The sequence below is a fragment of the Crocuta crocuta genome, unplaced genomic scaffold, assembly GCF_008692635.1.
Source record: "Crocuta crocuta isolate KB4526 unplaced genomic scaffold, BGI_CrCroc_1.0 scaffold179, whole genome shotgun sequence".
NCBI lineage: Eukaryota > Metazoa > Chordata > Mammalia > Carnivora > Hyaenidae > Crocuta > Crocuta crocuta.
The window spans coordinates 304,664-318,233 of record NW_027551568.1 but is presented as its reverse complement, the minus strand read 5'-3'; the positions used below and the strand labels follow the sequence as shown (position 1 = coordinate 318,233).

Sequence of the window (13,570 nt, the reverse complement as noted above, 5' to 3'; positions counted from 1 at the left end):
CCTCAGCTCCCTCCCCTTCAGCCCCCTCCCCTCAGTCCCCTCAGCCCCTCTCCTCTCAGCTCCCCACCCTCTAAGCCCTCACCACTCCTCCCTGTCCTCCCACAGGCCCTGGGCTGTATCTTGTATCTGCTGTGCTTCCGGCAACACCCTTTTGAAGATGGAGCAAAGCTTCGAATAGTCAACGGGAAGTTCTCCATCCCCTCTGACGACACCCAGTACTCTGTGTTCCACGACCTCATCCGTAAGTCCTGCCCCGGCCGTCCCCTGCCCCTCATGGCTGTGTGACCTTTTCCCAGCGCTTGGCCCCCTTGTGAGTTCTCGGGGCTTTGAATGGCTGGTTCTGGTAACTTTGTGCCATTGTAGCTGTGGCTCTCTATGTCATGTTTCATTCTCTCGCTTGTAAAACCGGTGTTGTAAGTGAGGGGCCTCTGGGGTCCGTGATCTGTGGGAGAGTGGGCGCTGCTGACCCCAGACCGTGGCCTGAGCTTGCCTGCCTCTGCCCTAGGCGCCACGCTGAAGGTCAACCCCGAGGAGCGGCTGTCCATCACGGAAGTGGTCAACCAGCTCCAGGAGATCGCGGCCGCCAGGAACGTGAACCCCAAGTCGCCCATCACTGAGGTGGGGGCCTTGCCGGGTGCTGTCAGGACGTTCCTGCGAGAGGCCCCACCTGCTCTAGGGCAAGAGACATGACTCCCGAGGGGGCTCCCGAGTGCCACGGAGCCTCCACAGGCGGGGGTGACGGAGCGCCCTGGGCGATCTTGCCACCCGACCACAGCAGCCGGGGGAGTAAACCGGGCCTGGGGTTTGGTGGCTGGTGCTCGGCGCTTCCCTCGTGGGCTTGTTCCCCGTGCCCGGGGGCCAGGGCAGGAGGCAGAGATGAGGACCTGCGGTGTCAGGCCGCCCCACCGGAGTGAGGAAGAGGAGGCCATGGGAGGGCGTGGGGGGTGGGGGAGCAGCGGGTCTGGTTCAGAGGGAGACTGAGCAGTCTAGCGCTAAAGCGGGTCAGCCCGGGGTGCCCATGTGGCCCTTCAGAAGATGTGTGCTGGTCCCCACGGGTGAGCAGAGGGCCAGGCGGCGTGGGGAGGCCTGCCTGCGTGCATGCCTCTGGCAGTTCCTGGGGCCGGGCAGAGGTGCTGCTGGGCGGGCGTAGCCCCCGTGCGTCTGCTTACTGGTGCTCTGGGACCTGTGTCCCGTGTGTGCAAACATTAAACCCCTCTGTAGGGGCTGAGCATGCAGTGAGGCAGTCCCCACGAGGAGGCAGCTCGCCACACACGGCCGTGCGCCACAGACAGAGCCTCCCGAGAGGCGGATCAGGAGTTAAGTCTGAAACTCTAGAGTGGAGGCCCCCGGAACGTCGCGCTGTGTTGTTAAATAGGACGCTGTGAGAACGAACTTAAGAGAAAAACAAAAAAAAACAAAAAAAACCCCCCAAGTATCTATCTGTGCTTAGTGACACAGCCTCAGAGATACCGAGTAGCATTTGTCAGGGTTTTGGGAGTCCTGGGAGGCATCATACGGGTCACAGCGGGAGGTGTTCTGTTTCTTCCAGAAATTGATAAAGCAAGTAGAGAATTAGTGAAGAGGAGACAGACGTGGCCGATCTAACAGACGTGTGTTGCGTGCCACTTAGTGTGTGTTATTTTCAGGAACCCGTAGGATGGTTGTGTTGATTACCTACTGGGTCACTAAAAAAGACAAGATTTCATCACATTCAGCCGAAACAATAGCACATGTACTTTCTTTCTCAAGTTTAATGTAGTAAAACTCTATCTTGATGGTAACATTTTGTAAAGCTTCACCAAAAACCCTAACGTGCACTACTGCGTAACTTATAAAATGAGTAAGCCTGGAAAGTACATCTTCCCTGAAGCTGAGGAGGGCTGAGGCCGGCCCCCGAGGGGACTGGGCAGGAGGCCTGGGCTGTGCATCTGGTCTGCAGGCTGCAAGCATCGCTTAGAGGCTCCAGCCCACACTGGCCCCGGGCTCGGCTCATGAAAGGGCCTCTCTGCGCACAGCCCGCTGCCCGCTTCTGTGGCAGCCAGAGGGCTCAAGCCGGCTGAGTCTGGGTGGGGCTCTGCACCCGAGGGTCTGCCATTCGCACACTCCATCTGCCCTGTGTTGCTGTGGAGCCTGGCGTGCGGTGGGCAGGCAGTGGGCCCCCGCAGTCTGGTTCATGGCTGCCCCCCCGGGTCAGGAGGCGCGTGCCTGAGCATGTCAGCCTCCAGAGCAGCACGTAAGCAGGTCACTCATCAGTGCCGTCTGCCTCTGGTCCATGTGGGCTGTTCAGAGTCCAGGGAGTTCCTGCCTTGGACTTTACAGTAAGTCGCGTAGAGAGCTCGGTTAATTGGCAGCCAACATGCTTGGGGCCCAGGGCACCGTGTGCTAGTGTCTGAAGGTTTTCTGAACCATGGCTCTGGCTTCTGGAATTGATTATTCGGATTTGAAATCGTTGCAGCTCCTGGAGCAGAACGGGGGCTATGGGAACGCTGTCCCGTCCCGAGGGCCTCCCCACCCAGGGGGCTCCAGCAGCGGTGGCTACAGCGGAGGTGAGTGCCCACTGCCTTGTGCCCTCTGTGTGCCCCTGAGGTTACCATGCTTCCGCCTTGCAGGGCACCTGGCAGCAAGAGACCGGCTCCGAGTTCAGGGTCCCCAGGACCACCCTAAGGTTCAGATTCCCTGGAACTGCCAGGACTCATTGGAACTGAAACACTCAGGGCCACGGGGGACTGGTGAAGAGGCGTGAGTGTCAGCTGTCCTCTCCCAGTGACATCAGGGCAGTACTGGCCCTCTGTAGCATGGAGTGACAACCGGCCATGGCCACACGGGCACCACCACCCACCCGCATGGCTGGCTCGGTCTCCCGCCCCTCCATAAATCCCTTGGCGTGTAGACGAAGGCACGCCTTGAAGGGCAGACCGTGACCAGAAGGAAAGTACATTAGAACGAGGGTGTGGGAAATAGAGTAGTCATGGTAGGGCCTGGGGGGCTGGAGGGCCCCGAGTGGGGTCTCACATAGAGGTGGCACAGGGTCAGCTCTGGCAGCAGTGGGCGTGAGGCTGGCAGCCTTCCTCACAGCTCAGGTCACGCGCGGTTTGCAATCTCTGCTCCCCTCGGCCAGCGTGTCGGGATGCCAGCAATGGCATGACTGTGTCCCTACAGTAGTCCTCGGCCTGAGCTCTGTGTGGCTGTCCCTTGGAAAGTTCTGGAAGGCCATTCCAGGATGTGCTTCTCTGTCACATGCTCCAGTGCTCATCCCCCGCCTCTCACTGTTTGGGGTGTGGAGTCCTGGGTCCTTCATCTGTGCCTGCCCAGCATGCCCCATGCCCTGGGCATTCTGTGTCCGTGCATGGTGGGCCCTGGACGCCTCCCTGAGTGTCCCGTGTGTGGGGCTGCCTCATCTGCCAAGCGGGAGGGGGTGGGTTCTCAAGGCTCGGAGAGAAGACCGTGCCGCACATGCGCTCACACCGCACGAGTGGTGGTGCCTGGCCAGGACTGGGCCGGATGCTACCTGGTGACGGACCCATAGAAACCGCATACGTGGGTCATGTTGTCCAGCCGTCTGAGAGTGGCCGGCACCTTATCCACCTTGTCCTGGCTGTGGGCCGGCCATCTGGCAGCTGGTGCTGCAGCTTTAGGCACAGCGCTGCAGGCAAGGTCCCCATGGCCCAGATGCAGTTGCCGATAGTGCCTTTCTCTTCACATGTCTCCCACCTGAGCCCCCTTTGATGACCCCAGCCTTGAGCCCCTGGGGTTTCAGGCACTGCCTTCTGCTGCCGATCTATTCACATCCAGGCGACGGTGTCCTGCAGGTGCCTGTTTGGAGCTATGGCCAGGAGGCTGGGCTCCATGCTAACAGTCCTGCCCCTGCCAAAGGTAGAATTCTGCCCCAGGCGTGCCCAAGGTCCAGCTGTGTGGCCTTTCTGTTTCCTGGCGTGGGGTGACCAGGCCTCCTGGCTTCTCCCACCTGCATGGCCCACCTGTGTTGTCCTCGCCCATCCTTCCCCACCCTTCCCTCCTCCACGTGTCTGTGGCATCCGTGTCCCTGCGCTGCCCCGCGTTCTGCCCTGGGGACAGAGCAGCTGGCTGGGCACTTTGTGGATGCTGGGCAGGGTGGGGCTTCCCGCCAGGCTCCAGCAGCAGTTGGCCAGTTTCATCCCTAGGCCTAGATAATGTGCGCCTACGGTTGGTCAGGATTGACAGGAAGCCGGGTTCCCTGCCGGTTCTGGTTCTCAGCTCTCCGGTCTCCAGAGGAGCCCCACAGCCCCGCCTCCAGGCCTCAGGCCCTGCTCTGACCTGAGCCAACCTGTCTCTTCCAGGCCTGGCGCTTGCCGAATACGACCAGCCCTACGGTGGGCTCCTGGACATCTTGCGGGGGGGGACTGAGCGCCTCTTCACAAACATCAAGGACACCTCCTCCAAGGTCATCCAGTCCGTTGCCAAGTGAGTGTGGGCACGTGGGCGTGGCTTCTAGGTGACAGCATGTGGTCTCTGCATAGTAGGGATTTGCCGACCTTTGGCCTCTGCCTCCAACCTGGCAGGACCGGCACTTGAGGCTGTTGGCGAGCGTGTGATGTCCCGTCCGCACCGGCTCTGCCATCGGCCCCATGGACCCAGTAGGGGGTGCACCGTCTAAGGGGGTGCCTTTGGCCGCCTGTTCCCACTCCTGCCGTGGGGTGTGCTCGGCGGAAAAGTGGGCCACATGGGAGCACCTGAAGCCACGGACGCTGCCACTCTCACCCCCAGGGGGCTCTTTTCCACGCAGAGCCTGAGCCACCAGCCTCAGTGCCTCCCTTGCATCACAGCGGTGCCCCTCGCTCATGTGGTGTCTTCTCCATGGTGTAGAGAAGGGGGGCGGTGGTGGGGCCCAGGACCCCTCACGACTGCAGACCCACTGAGTGAAAATGTTGAATCACTCGGGCCACTTGGGTTTGAGCGTGTGGGTGAATAAAGTCACTGCGAGCAGGTTGTTGAGGGGAGCACACCTCTGCCCGGTCGGGGGCTGCCCTGTCGTCCTGGACACTGGCCCGAGCTCCTGTGGCCGCACACACTGCGTTTGCCAGGTGCTCTCTCTGGAGACATCTCGGCTGACTCGGGAGCGCTGTGGGAGCGCCAGGGCCATGTCTCCAGCACGCCCCCCACCCCCACCCCCCGGGCCGGCTCAGGGACGTCAGCGTCCACGGGAGACTCTGCTTCTCTGTTCCGAAGGTGTCAGAATGGTCCACAGGAACTGCTTCTCAGGCCAGGGGTCGGGACCCTTGTTCTCTGTGATCCCCACGTGTCCCCGATTGTGTGGAGGCTCCTCGGCTTTGCTTCCCTATTCCTTTGCACACACGCTGGTGACAACAGGCACTTAGGCACGTGTCGCATGAGCATGCACACACTTGTGTGTTTCCTGTGTGAGCATTGTGTTATCCGCTGACCTGCATAGCGCTGTGTACGCTCTCTGGTGTGACTTTACGTAACCAGAAGAAACTGATTTCCACCGGGTGTGTCACCAGACAGGCCCCAGGTCACGCCTTGTCGACTCCGTGTCTGTCCCCAGGGACAGTTGGGAGCAGGCGGGTCGCTCTGGCCCACATTCTGTTAGGGGGGCCTGGACAGGACAGGTGGGCCACCTGTGGCCCTCAGGCTCACCTGCCATCTGCACATGCCTTTCTACCCCTGCTCTGATGAGGGCGACCTGGCGCCGCTGCAGCATCAGCAGGGCGGGCGGCAGGTCACGTGTCCTGGCACGTGATGTTGTGGAGGTCTCGGGCTGGGCTCTGGAGCTTTAGCCCCTTGACGGTGATGAGCAGGAGATTCTGGAACATGGAAGGAGCTACTCAGCCCTGCTCTCAGATAATGCACCCCAACTATGTGGAAACCCCCTTTCTCACTGGGTCTCTGAGGCCTGAGGCGGGTGCAGCATGACCTCTCAGCCAGGAGCAGGGAGAGCAGACGATGGGCCTTGGCTGCCCGCTTCTAGGGAGGTGCCTGTGGCCTCCTGTGTGGCTGAGATGCTGGCGCCCTGAGAGGCAGGGGCTGGGAGGCTGTGCAGGGGGCGGGAGGGAGGGCTTGATGCTGCATGTTGTTCACACTCTTGAGAGCAGTTTTGAGAAACAAGGGAATGTAAAATTGTTGCTTGTGGGCTTTTTTTTAACTTTCTAAAATTTTGAGACCAAGTGTGTGAGCAGGGGAGGGGCAGAGAGAGGGAGAGCACCCCAGGCAGGCTCCCCTATCACTGCAGAGCCCCACATGGGGCTTGAACACATGAACTGTGAGATCGTGACTTCAGCCAAAATCAAGAGTTGGATGCTCAACCGACTACACTCCCCAGGCGCCTCTGTTGCTTGTTAGGGCAGAGATGGTGGTGGTTTGTGTCTGGGTTTAGCTGTTGTTGTGACTGACCCTGGATTTGTGCGATTATCTCACACGCCTGAGTGGAATAGTAACATAAAGAAATACCCCAACAGCGCACCTCTGGCCGGCAGCACAAGCAGAATGTGATCTGTGACTGGGCAGTGGTGGCCTGGGGATGCTAGTGCATGTGCCTCAGGGCAGGGTCGCTCTAGTCTGGGACATCCCAGGGTGACAACGAGATCCAAGTGTAGGCGAGGATAAAACAAGACGTCGCCCGGTGTCCTCAGGATCGAAAGTTTCGAGAACGAGACCGAGGATATGTGTCAGGGTCCCGGCACCACCCCCAGGGTGGGGGGTTTGCTGGAGAACACCCAGGATCTGGCATAGAGCTGTCCTTACAGCTGGGATTTACCTGAGATAGGACGCAGGTTGGCACCAGGAGAAGGCTCGTGGCAGAGTGAGGGAGCCAGGCAGGGCTCCCCGAGTCCTCGCCCCCTGGAGCCCATGGGTTGCTCTTGATTCCCCACCCGAGCCGCTGCAGCATGGCCTAAGGGTCAGTGCCCAGGCTATGGGTCGCGGCTGCTTGCAGGCACCCCTGCTGGGCATGCACCGGCCTCCAGACTATAGGGAAGCAGGTGTGAGCAGCAAGTGTGCACATCTTGGTGCAAGCAGTTGGCACAGTGAGGAGCCTTCTGAGATGGCAGCAGGCCTCTGGTGGTGAGCAGTTCGGCCCGTGTGACTGTCTTTTGTCTGGACCCCGAACATCTCCGATATGGACAGGCTTGGGAGTTTGCAGTGCAGTGGACAAACCCAAGGCCGAGAGGACCGGCCGTCTGTCCAGCCAGCACGTGAACAGCCAGAGCGTCGGACGAGGGAAAGGCAGAAGACCCCAGTCCCAGCCCTTTCCTGAGATGTGACCAGCAGCGGTGACGTCCGTGTGTGTGACCACGAGAGCCCAGCAGCCGTGCTCTGCCCCCCGCCGGCCCGCTGGCTGTGTTCAGCAAGGGAGTCCTCCCGATGGGGTCCTCTGGGGTCTGTGGTCAGCGTGCCACAGGAGGGCCCAGTGTAGGTGGCACTGGTCACTTACTGACTCTCCAGGGCCACTGAGCAGTCCCTCTCGGGAGCAGCCAGAGCCCTTTCCAGGGGCGTGTGGACCCAGGAGTCCTGGGAGGCCCATCCCTGGAGGAGGGCCTTCCCTGTGCACACACACCCAGCACACGCAGCCACCCCACAGCTGCCCATGGCCACTCCGTGTCCTGGGGGCCGGGGGCCTGGGCCTGGGCCTGCGTCCGTGGCCCCTCACTTCTTCCTCAGGGGTTTCAGGTACACACCTTCCACGTGCACACACCTTCCACGTGCACACACCTTCCATGTGCACACACCCCTTGCCTGCATCCTGGATCACAGCCGCCTCTGACCAGGAGCCCCGACTACGCAACTTCGCACCACACACTGGGTCGCATAGCCCGTGCCGGCCCCCCAGCAGCAGGTGCCCAGGTCCGAGTGTGTGTGTGGCCCGCGGGCTTGCGGACGTGCACATCTGCCTTAGCGTGTTTCTCTTCCTAGGACCTGCCTGGTTTGAGTTTTTGTTTTACTTACATCGTGTGTTCTTTCTTTTAATATTTCTTATTTTGAGGGAGAGAGAGAGCACACGTGGGGGGGGGGGTGGACAAAGAGAGGGAGAGAGAGAATCCCAAGTAGGCTCCACACTGTTGGTGCAGAGCTCGACTTCGGCCTCAATCCCACAAACCACGAGGTCATGACCTGAGCCGAAATCAAGAGTCAGACTCTCAATCAACTGAGCCATCCAGGAGCCCCTGCACCGTATGTCCTATGTACTGATTCTTCGTGTGATCAAAGTAAACACGACGAACGTTTGTCTGTTGCTCTCTGACTTGTCCTGCAGTGGTTTTGAGTTAAAGTGCAGGGGCCCGTACTTGCCTTAGGTCTCGTTGGCACTTTTGTTCAGGAAGGACCTTCATAGCCCAGGTTTTGAGCACATTTTAAGTATGTTTTAAGACACACGTTTAAATGTGTTACAACTGTACTTGTTAGTGGTTTTATTGTACGTTTGGGTCTTTAATCCATTCGGACCTTACTTTTGGGATTTTTCTCGCCCCAGTCTCCCCTATCAAGAGCCGCCCCTCTGCTGATGGCCAGCAAGACAGCATTCCAGTGCCTTCTCCAGGGGCCCTTCCCCCGTCCCACACTCCATGACCCCATACCTTCCCTGAGCACCCTTCTGCCCTGCTCAGCGCCCATCCTCAGTCCCTACAGCTCCCAAGCCCTGTTTGGTGGGCCCACCCTCTTTTTACTGCCTGCCCAAGAACATTGGCTATTCTCACAATTCAGTTTCTTCAAATGAATTGTAGAGTAAACTTGTCTCGTTGCATGCAGGGCCACTTAGGGTGTTGTATTTTATCCATTTCATAAGTGTTTCAGGGGCAGCCCCTGATCCAAGAGCTCCGACCCTGCCCTCCTGGATGTCTGCCGTCTGCTGTCAGACCGAGGGAGGCTGGGCAGCAGGCGTGTGGTGCAGCAAGCCTGCACCACCCTGCGTGGGCTGCTCTGGGCCCTGTTGCCCCTGGAGCCCACGGGACCAGCTCTCCTGCCCAGGCTGCATTGTATAGGAAAGCACCCTGTGCTGCTCCGCTTAGCTGAGTCTGATGCAGGCTGTGAAGTTAGATCTGAGTAAGTGGAGAAATACACCATGTTTATATTGGGGAGAGATACATTTTTTAAATGTTTGTTTATTTTAAGAGAGTGCATGCACATGCTCCTGAGTGGGGGAGGGGGAGGGGGAGAATCCCAGGCAGGCTCTGCGTTGTCAGCACAGAACTCAACCTGGGGCTCGATCCCACAAACCATGAGGTGATAACTTGAGCTGGAATCAAGTCAGTGCTCAACTAACCGAGCCTCCCAGGTGCCCCTGAGAGGGTTGTTGTTTTTTAATGTTTTCTAATGTTTATTTTTGAGAGAGACAGAGCACAAGCCCGGGGAGGGGCAGAGAGAGAGAGACACAGAATCTGAAGCAGCTCCAGGCTCCAGGCTCTGAGCTGTCAGCACAGCGCCTGAGGCAGGGCTCGAACCCACAGACTGTGAGATCATGACCTGAGCTCAACTGACAGCCACCAGGTGCTCCGAGAGAGTTAATTTTTAGATGGTATCACTCAGTCTATAAATTCATTGCAATATAAATAAAAATTCTGATGTTTTTATAGATTTTGATCTTAAAGTTCATATACAAGTTAGCTAGAATTGCCAGCAGTATTTTTAAAAAATAAGAATAGGGTACAAACCTAGTCTGTGTCACTTTTCTCCAAACATGAGTTCCTTACTGGTGTAGGTGAAGTGATCAGACTAATGAATGGCGCCCAGTCATGTGGCCTCACATAACTGACGAAACTAGAAGTCTGGAAGAAGGTCACGGGGTAGTTAATGAGTGGTGCTGAAGCCCTGGGCATCCATGAAAAAGTAATGGTCTTTTTCCAGTAATAGCTAAATACACTAATCCTGATTAGTTAAAAGGTCTAATTGTCAACAGCAATTTTTTGGAGAAAATCAAAGTATAGAGGGTGCATTTTTATAACAGCAGAGTAAGGTAGATTTCTTAACTGTAACAAAAACTGCATAATACCTAGCTGTGGAAAGGATGATTATAAACTTAACTAAAAATGAACATCCTCGGGGCGCCTGGGTGGCTTAGTCGGTTAAGCGTCCGACTTTCGCTTAGGTCATGATCTCGCGGTTCGTGGGTTCGGGCCCCGCGTCGGGCTCTGTGCTGACTGCCAGCGCAGAGCCTGGAGCCTGTTTCAGTCTGTGACTCCCTCTCTCTCTGACCCTCCCCTGCTCATGCTGTCTCTCCCTCTCCTAGAAAGAAATAAAAACATTTAAAAAAAAAAAAAAGAACATCCTCTATTTCTCAACACATTTCTTCTAAATTTCTGAAAAGAGGTTTGCCTGGGTGCCTCATCTTGTTAAAGATCCAACTCTTGGGGCACCTGAGTGGCTCAGTTAGTTAGGCGTCCGACTTCGGCCCAGGTCATGATCTGGTGGTCCATGAGTCTGAGCCTGGAATTGGGCTCTGTGCTGACACCTCAGAGCCTGGGACTGCTTCGGATTCTGCGTTCTCTTTCTCTGCCCCTCCTCTGCTTGCACTCTGTCTTTCTTTCAAAAATAAACATTAAAAAATAAAGGTAAAAAAACATCCAACTCTTGATTTCGGCTTAGGTTATGATCTCATGGTCTGTGGGATCGAGCCCCACATTGGGCTCTGAGCATGGAGCCCTGTCTCCCTCCCTCGGTCCCTCCCTTGCTCGCTTGCATGTGCATGTGCTCTCTCCCTCTTTCAAAACATAAACATTTTTTTAACAAGTAAAAATAAAATAAATTTCCAAAAAGGCATGGCAGTGACTGGGAGTAAATATGTTTAATTAAAGCATGTAACTGACAGAAGGGTAGTATCTATTACATGCAGTGAGTTAAAAAAAAAAGAAATGCACAGAGGCAACTAACAGTGGCCAAACCACGAATAAACTATTGGGAGGTGCTTAGCTGCATTATCGTTTTATAGCCCTCATGTACTTGACCTTGTGTGGTCCACTCTGACCGTCTGTGTCCGCTGACTGACAGTCACACGGATTGTCGGTGCCCCAGGTGAACGCCCGCCATGTCGGCTCCGTTTCCTGCCCCTCGCCCGGCCTTCTGTGGCTTTAACTGAGGATCCCTTTCTCTCTCCTTATGGTATCAGTTAATCCTTCTTTAAAAACAAAGTATCACCTTTTTTACTGGTTGCTCTGGAGTTTGCAGTACATGTTTATATCTCATCCATGTCTACACAGGCAGCCTGCACCAGCCCCCCGACCCTTTGTCACCCCATGGTGGCCCTGCCCCCCGTCGCTCTGCTCATTGCTAGCGTCCACTTGACCTGCACAAACACACGAGCATGCACGTCACTGACACGGAAAGTGCACAGCCTGCCTGCATTGCCGTGACGGGGTCGAACCGTTTTCTCCTGAACCCGTTAAGGACAAGAAACAAGTATTTTACTTTCACTTCTTTGGAGGACTTTTGTTCTTTTGTGTAGACCCCATCTCTGACTTTTCCTTGTCTCTAAAGAACCGTTTTCAACAGGCCGGTCTCCTGGCAACACTTTCTTTCGGTGTTGCCTCAGGAAATCTTCGTGTGGCCTTGCCTCTGGAGGGCGATTCTCCAGGGGACGGAGTCCTAGGCCGGTGGGTGTTTCTCCCAACACTAAATATCTCGTTCTCTCCTCACTCACGTGGTTGCAGAACAGGCAGGTGCACTCCCTGTCTTTGATCCTGTACAGGTAAGGTATTCTATTCCTCTGCCCTTTCCAGATTTTTTTCTTTGATTTTCTGCAGTTTGAAGACGATATGCCTGAGTGTAGGTGATTTGGTATTTATCCTGCATCGTGTCCTCTGAGCTTCCTGGATCCGTGGTTTTGTGTCTGACGTTAATTTGGGGAAATTCTCAGTCACTGTGGTTTCAGACATTTCCTCTGGACCTCCTCTCTCTCCTGGTGTTCCCGTTTCGCGTACAATACACCCTTTGTGGTCCTACATTATCGGTGATTTTGTTCTGGGTTTTTTTGGTCTTTGTTCTCTTTGCTTTTCATTTTTTAAGGATTCTATTGATAGATCCTCCAGCTCAGAGATTCTTTCCTCGTCCGTGTTCAGCCTAATCAGCCCATCAAAGGCAAAAGTTATTTCTGCCACAGTGTTTATCTCTAGCATTTCTTTTTGATTCTTTCTTAGGATTTCTATCAGTGTTTTTGTGTGCTGGGTACTCTACCAGTTAGAGCCCTTCGCGCATTAGTGATCGTTGGTTAAGTTGCTGCTCCGACAGCCCTGGTGCCGCTGCTGTGTCTGGTTCTGATGCTTCCTCCGTCTCTTGAAACTGGTTTTGCCTCTTGGTGGCCTTGTAATTTTTTTTTGATAACCAGACATGATATGCTGGGCCAGAAAAACTCTCTTCTATTTTTGTTACTGTCTCTCTTTAAAGCCAACCCCTGCGGTCACACCTCTTTAGCATAGAAGAACAGTAGGTTTCTACTGGGTCTGTGTCTCTCCGTCACTTAGACGTGAGCTCCACACACACGCATGCATGCACACGGCGGGTGCACATTCACGTAGACACACGTGCATCCACAACGTTTCCTGTGAGCTGCAGCCTGAACACTGAGATCCCTCACAGCCTCTCCAGGATTTGCTCCAATTTAAGCCCTTGTGACTTAACTGTAGAAATTTCCTAGACTAACCAAGTGCTCTTCTTTTTAATTCCAGTTATGCAAAGGGAGATTTGGACATATCTTACGTCACGTCCAGAATTGCTGGTATGTTTGTCACCCTTAACCGTAGGATGTGCTTCTGATTCCTTCCTGCCTAAAGACGGCTCGTGAGACGCTGGCCTCCTGTACCTCCCTTGCTTCAGTGTCAGGCAGGGCATGGAAGGTGTGGCCTGGGGCACCAGCAGCCGACAGTGCCAGTGTCAACCCAGCTTCTCCACCCAGTCTGGAACTTTCTGGAACTCTGAGGTCATAAGGGGAATGATGCAAGGCACATTTGAAACTTGGGTCTCCTGACCAAACCCAAACCCACACCCACATCCAGACACTTGGAGACCCTGCTCCAAGGCAGGCGCTCTGGCTGAACGTCTGTCCCAGAGGCCCTGTCCGGAGATCCCAGAGGGTCTTCCTCGGAAACGGCGGGCACTGGAGGGGGTGGGGGCTCTGTGCTCCCTCCATTCCTGACGGCCCTGTACTCCTCTCAGCAGCTGGCGGGGGTGGGCAGCAGGGGCCCCAGTGGCTGGCTCTCTCGCGTTGGCTGGCGAAGCTGCAGAGGAGGCCCATGTGCTCTGCCCCGTGGCGCCTGACGTGGGCTGCTCTCTTGCAGTGATGTCATTCCCAGCAGAGGGCGTGGAGTCGGCTATCAAGAACAACATAGAAGATGTCCGGTTGTTTCTGGACTCCAAGCACCCGGGACATTATGCAGTCTACAACCTCTCCCCACGGACGTACCGGCCCTCCAAGTTTCATAACCGGGTGGGTGGCCTGAGTGTTTGTCCGTCACAACATGCAGTTTTCTTACTGTCAGCCCTCACACCCAGCTGTGGCACCGGGTTGACCTCTGACACCTCCCAACAGGGGCCATGGCAGACAGAGGAGCCCGGGACCCTGGTGCCGGTGGGGGGGGGGGGGGGGGCGGGGGGC

At 56.1% G+C, this 13,570-nt stretch overlaps 1 protein-coding gene across 2 annotated transcripts in view; it reads left to right on the top strand.

Annotated features, from left to right (window-relative positions):
* GAK (cyclin G associated kinase) overlaps positions 1 to 13,570 on the top strand; it is a 43,072-nt gene that overhangs the window by 12,001 nt on the left and 17,501 nt on the right. For both annotated transcript variants that reach the window (XM_077750558.1, XM_077750557.1), the window contains exons 7-12: positions 106 to 241; positions 506 to 618; positions 2,456 to 2,546; positions 4,317 to 4,440; positions 12,645 to 12,694; positions 13,254 to 13,402. In XM_077750558.1, coding sequence (XP_077606684.1) covers positions 106 to 241; positions 506 to 618; positions 2,456 to 2,546; positions 4,317 to 4,440; positions 12,645 to 12,694; positions 13,254 to 13,402 — 663 coding nt within the window. The remainder of the gene's footprint in view (positions 1 to 105; positions 242 to 505; positions 619 to 2,455; positions 2,547 to 4,316; positions 4,441 to 12,644; positions 12,695 to 13,253; positions 13,403 to 13,570) is intronic.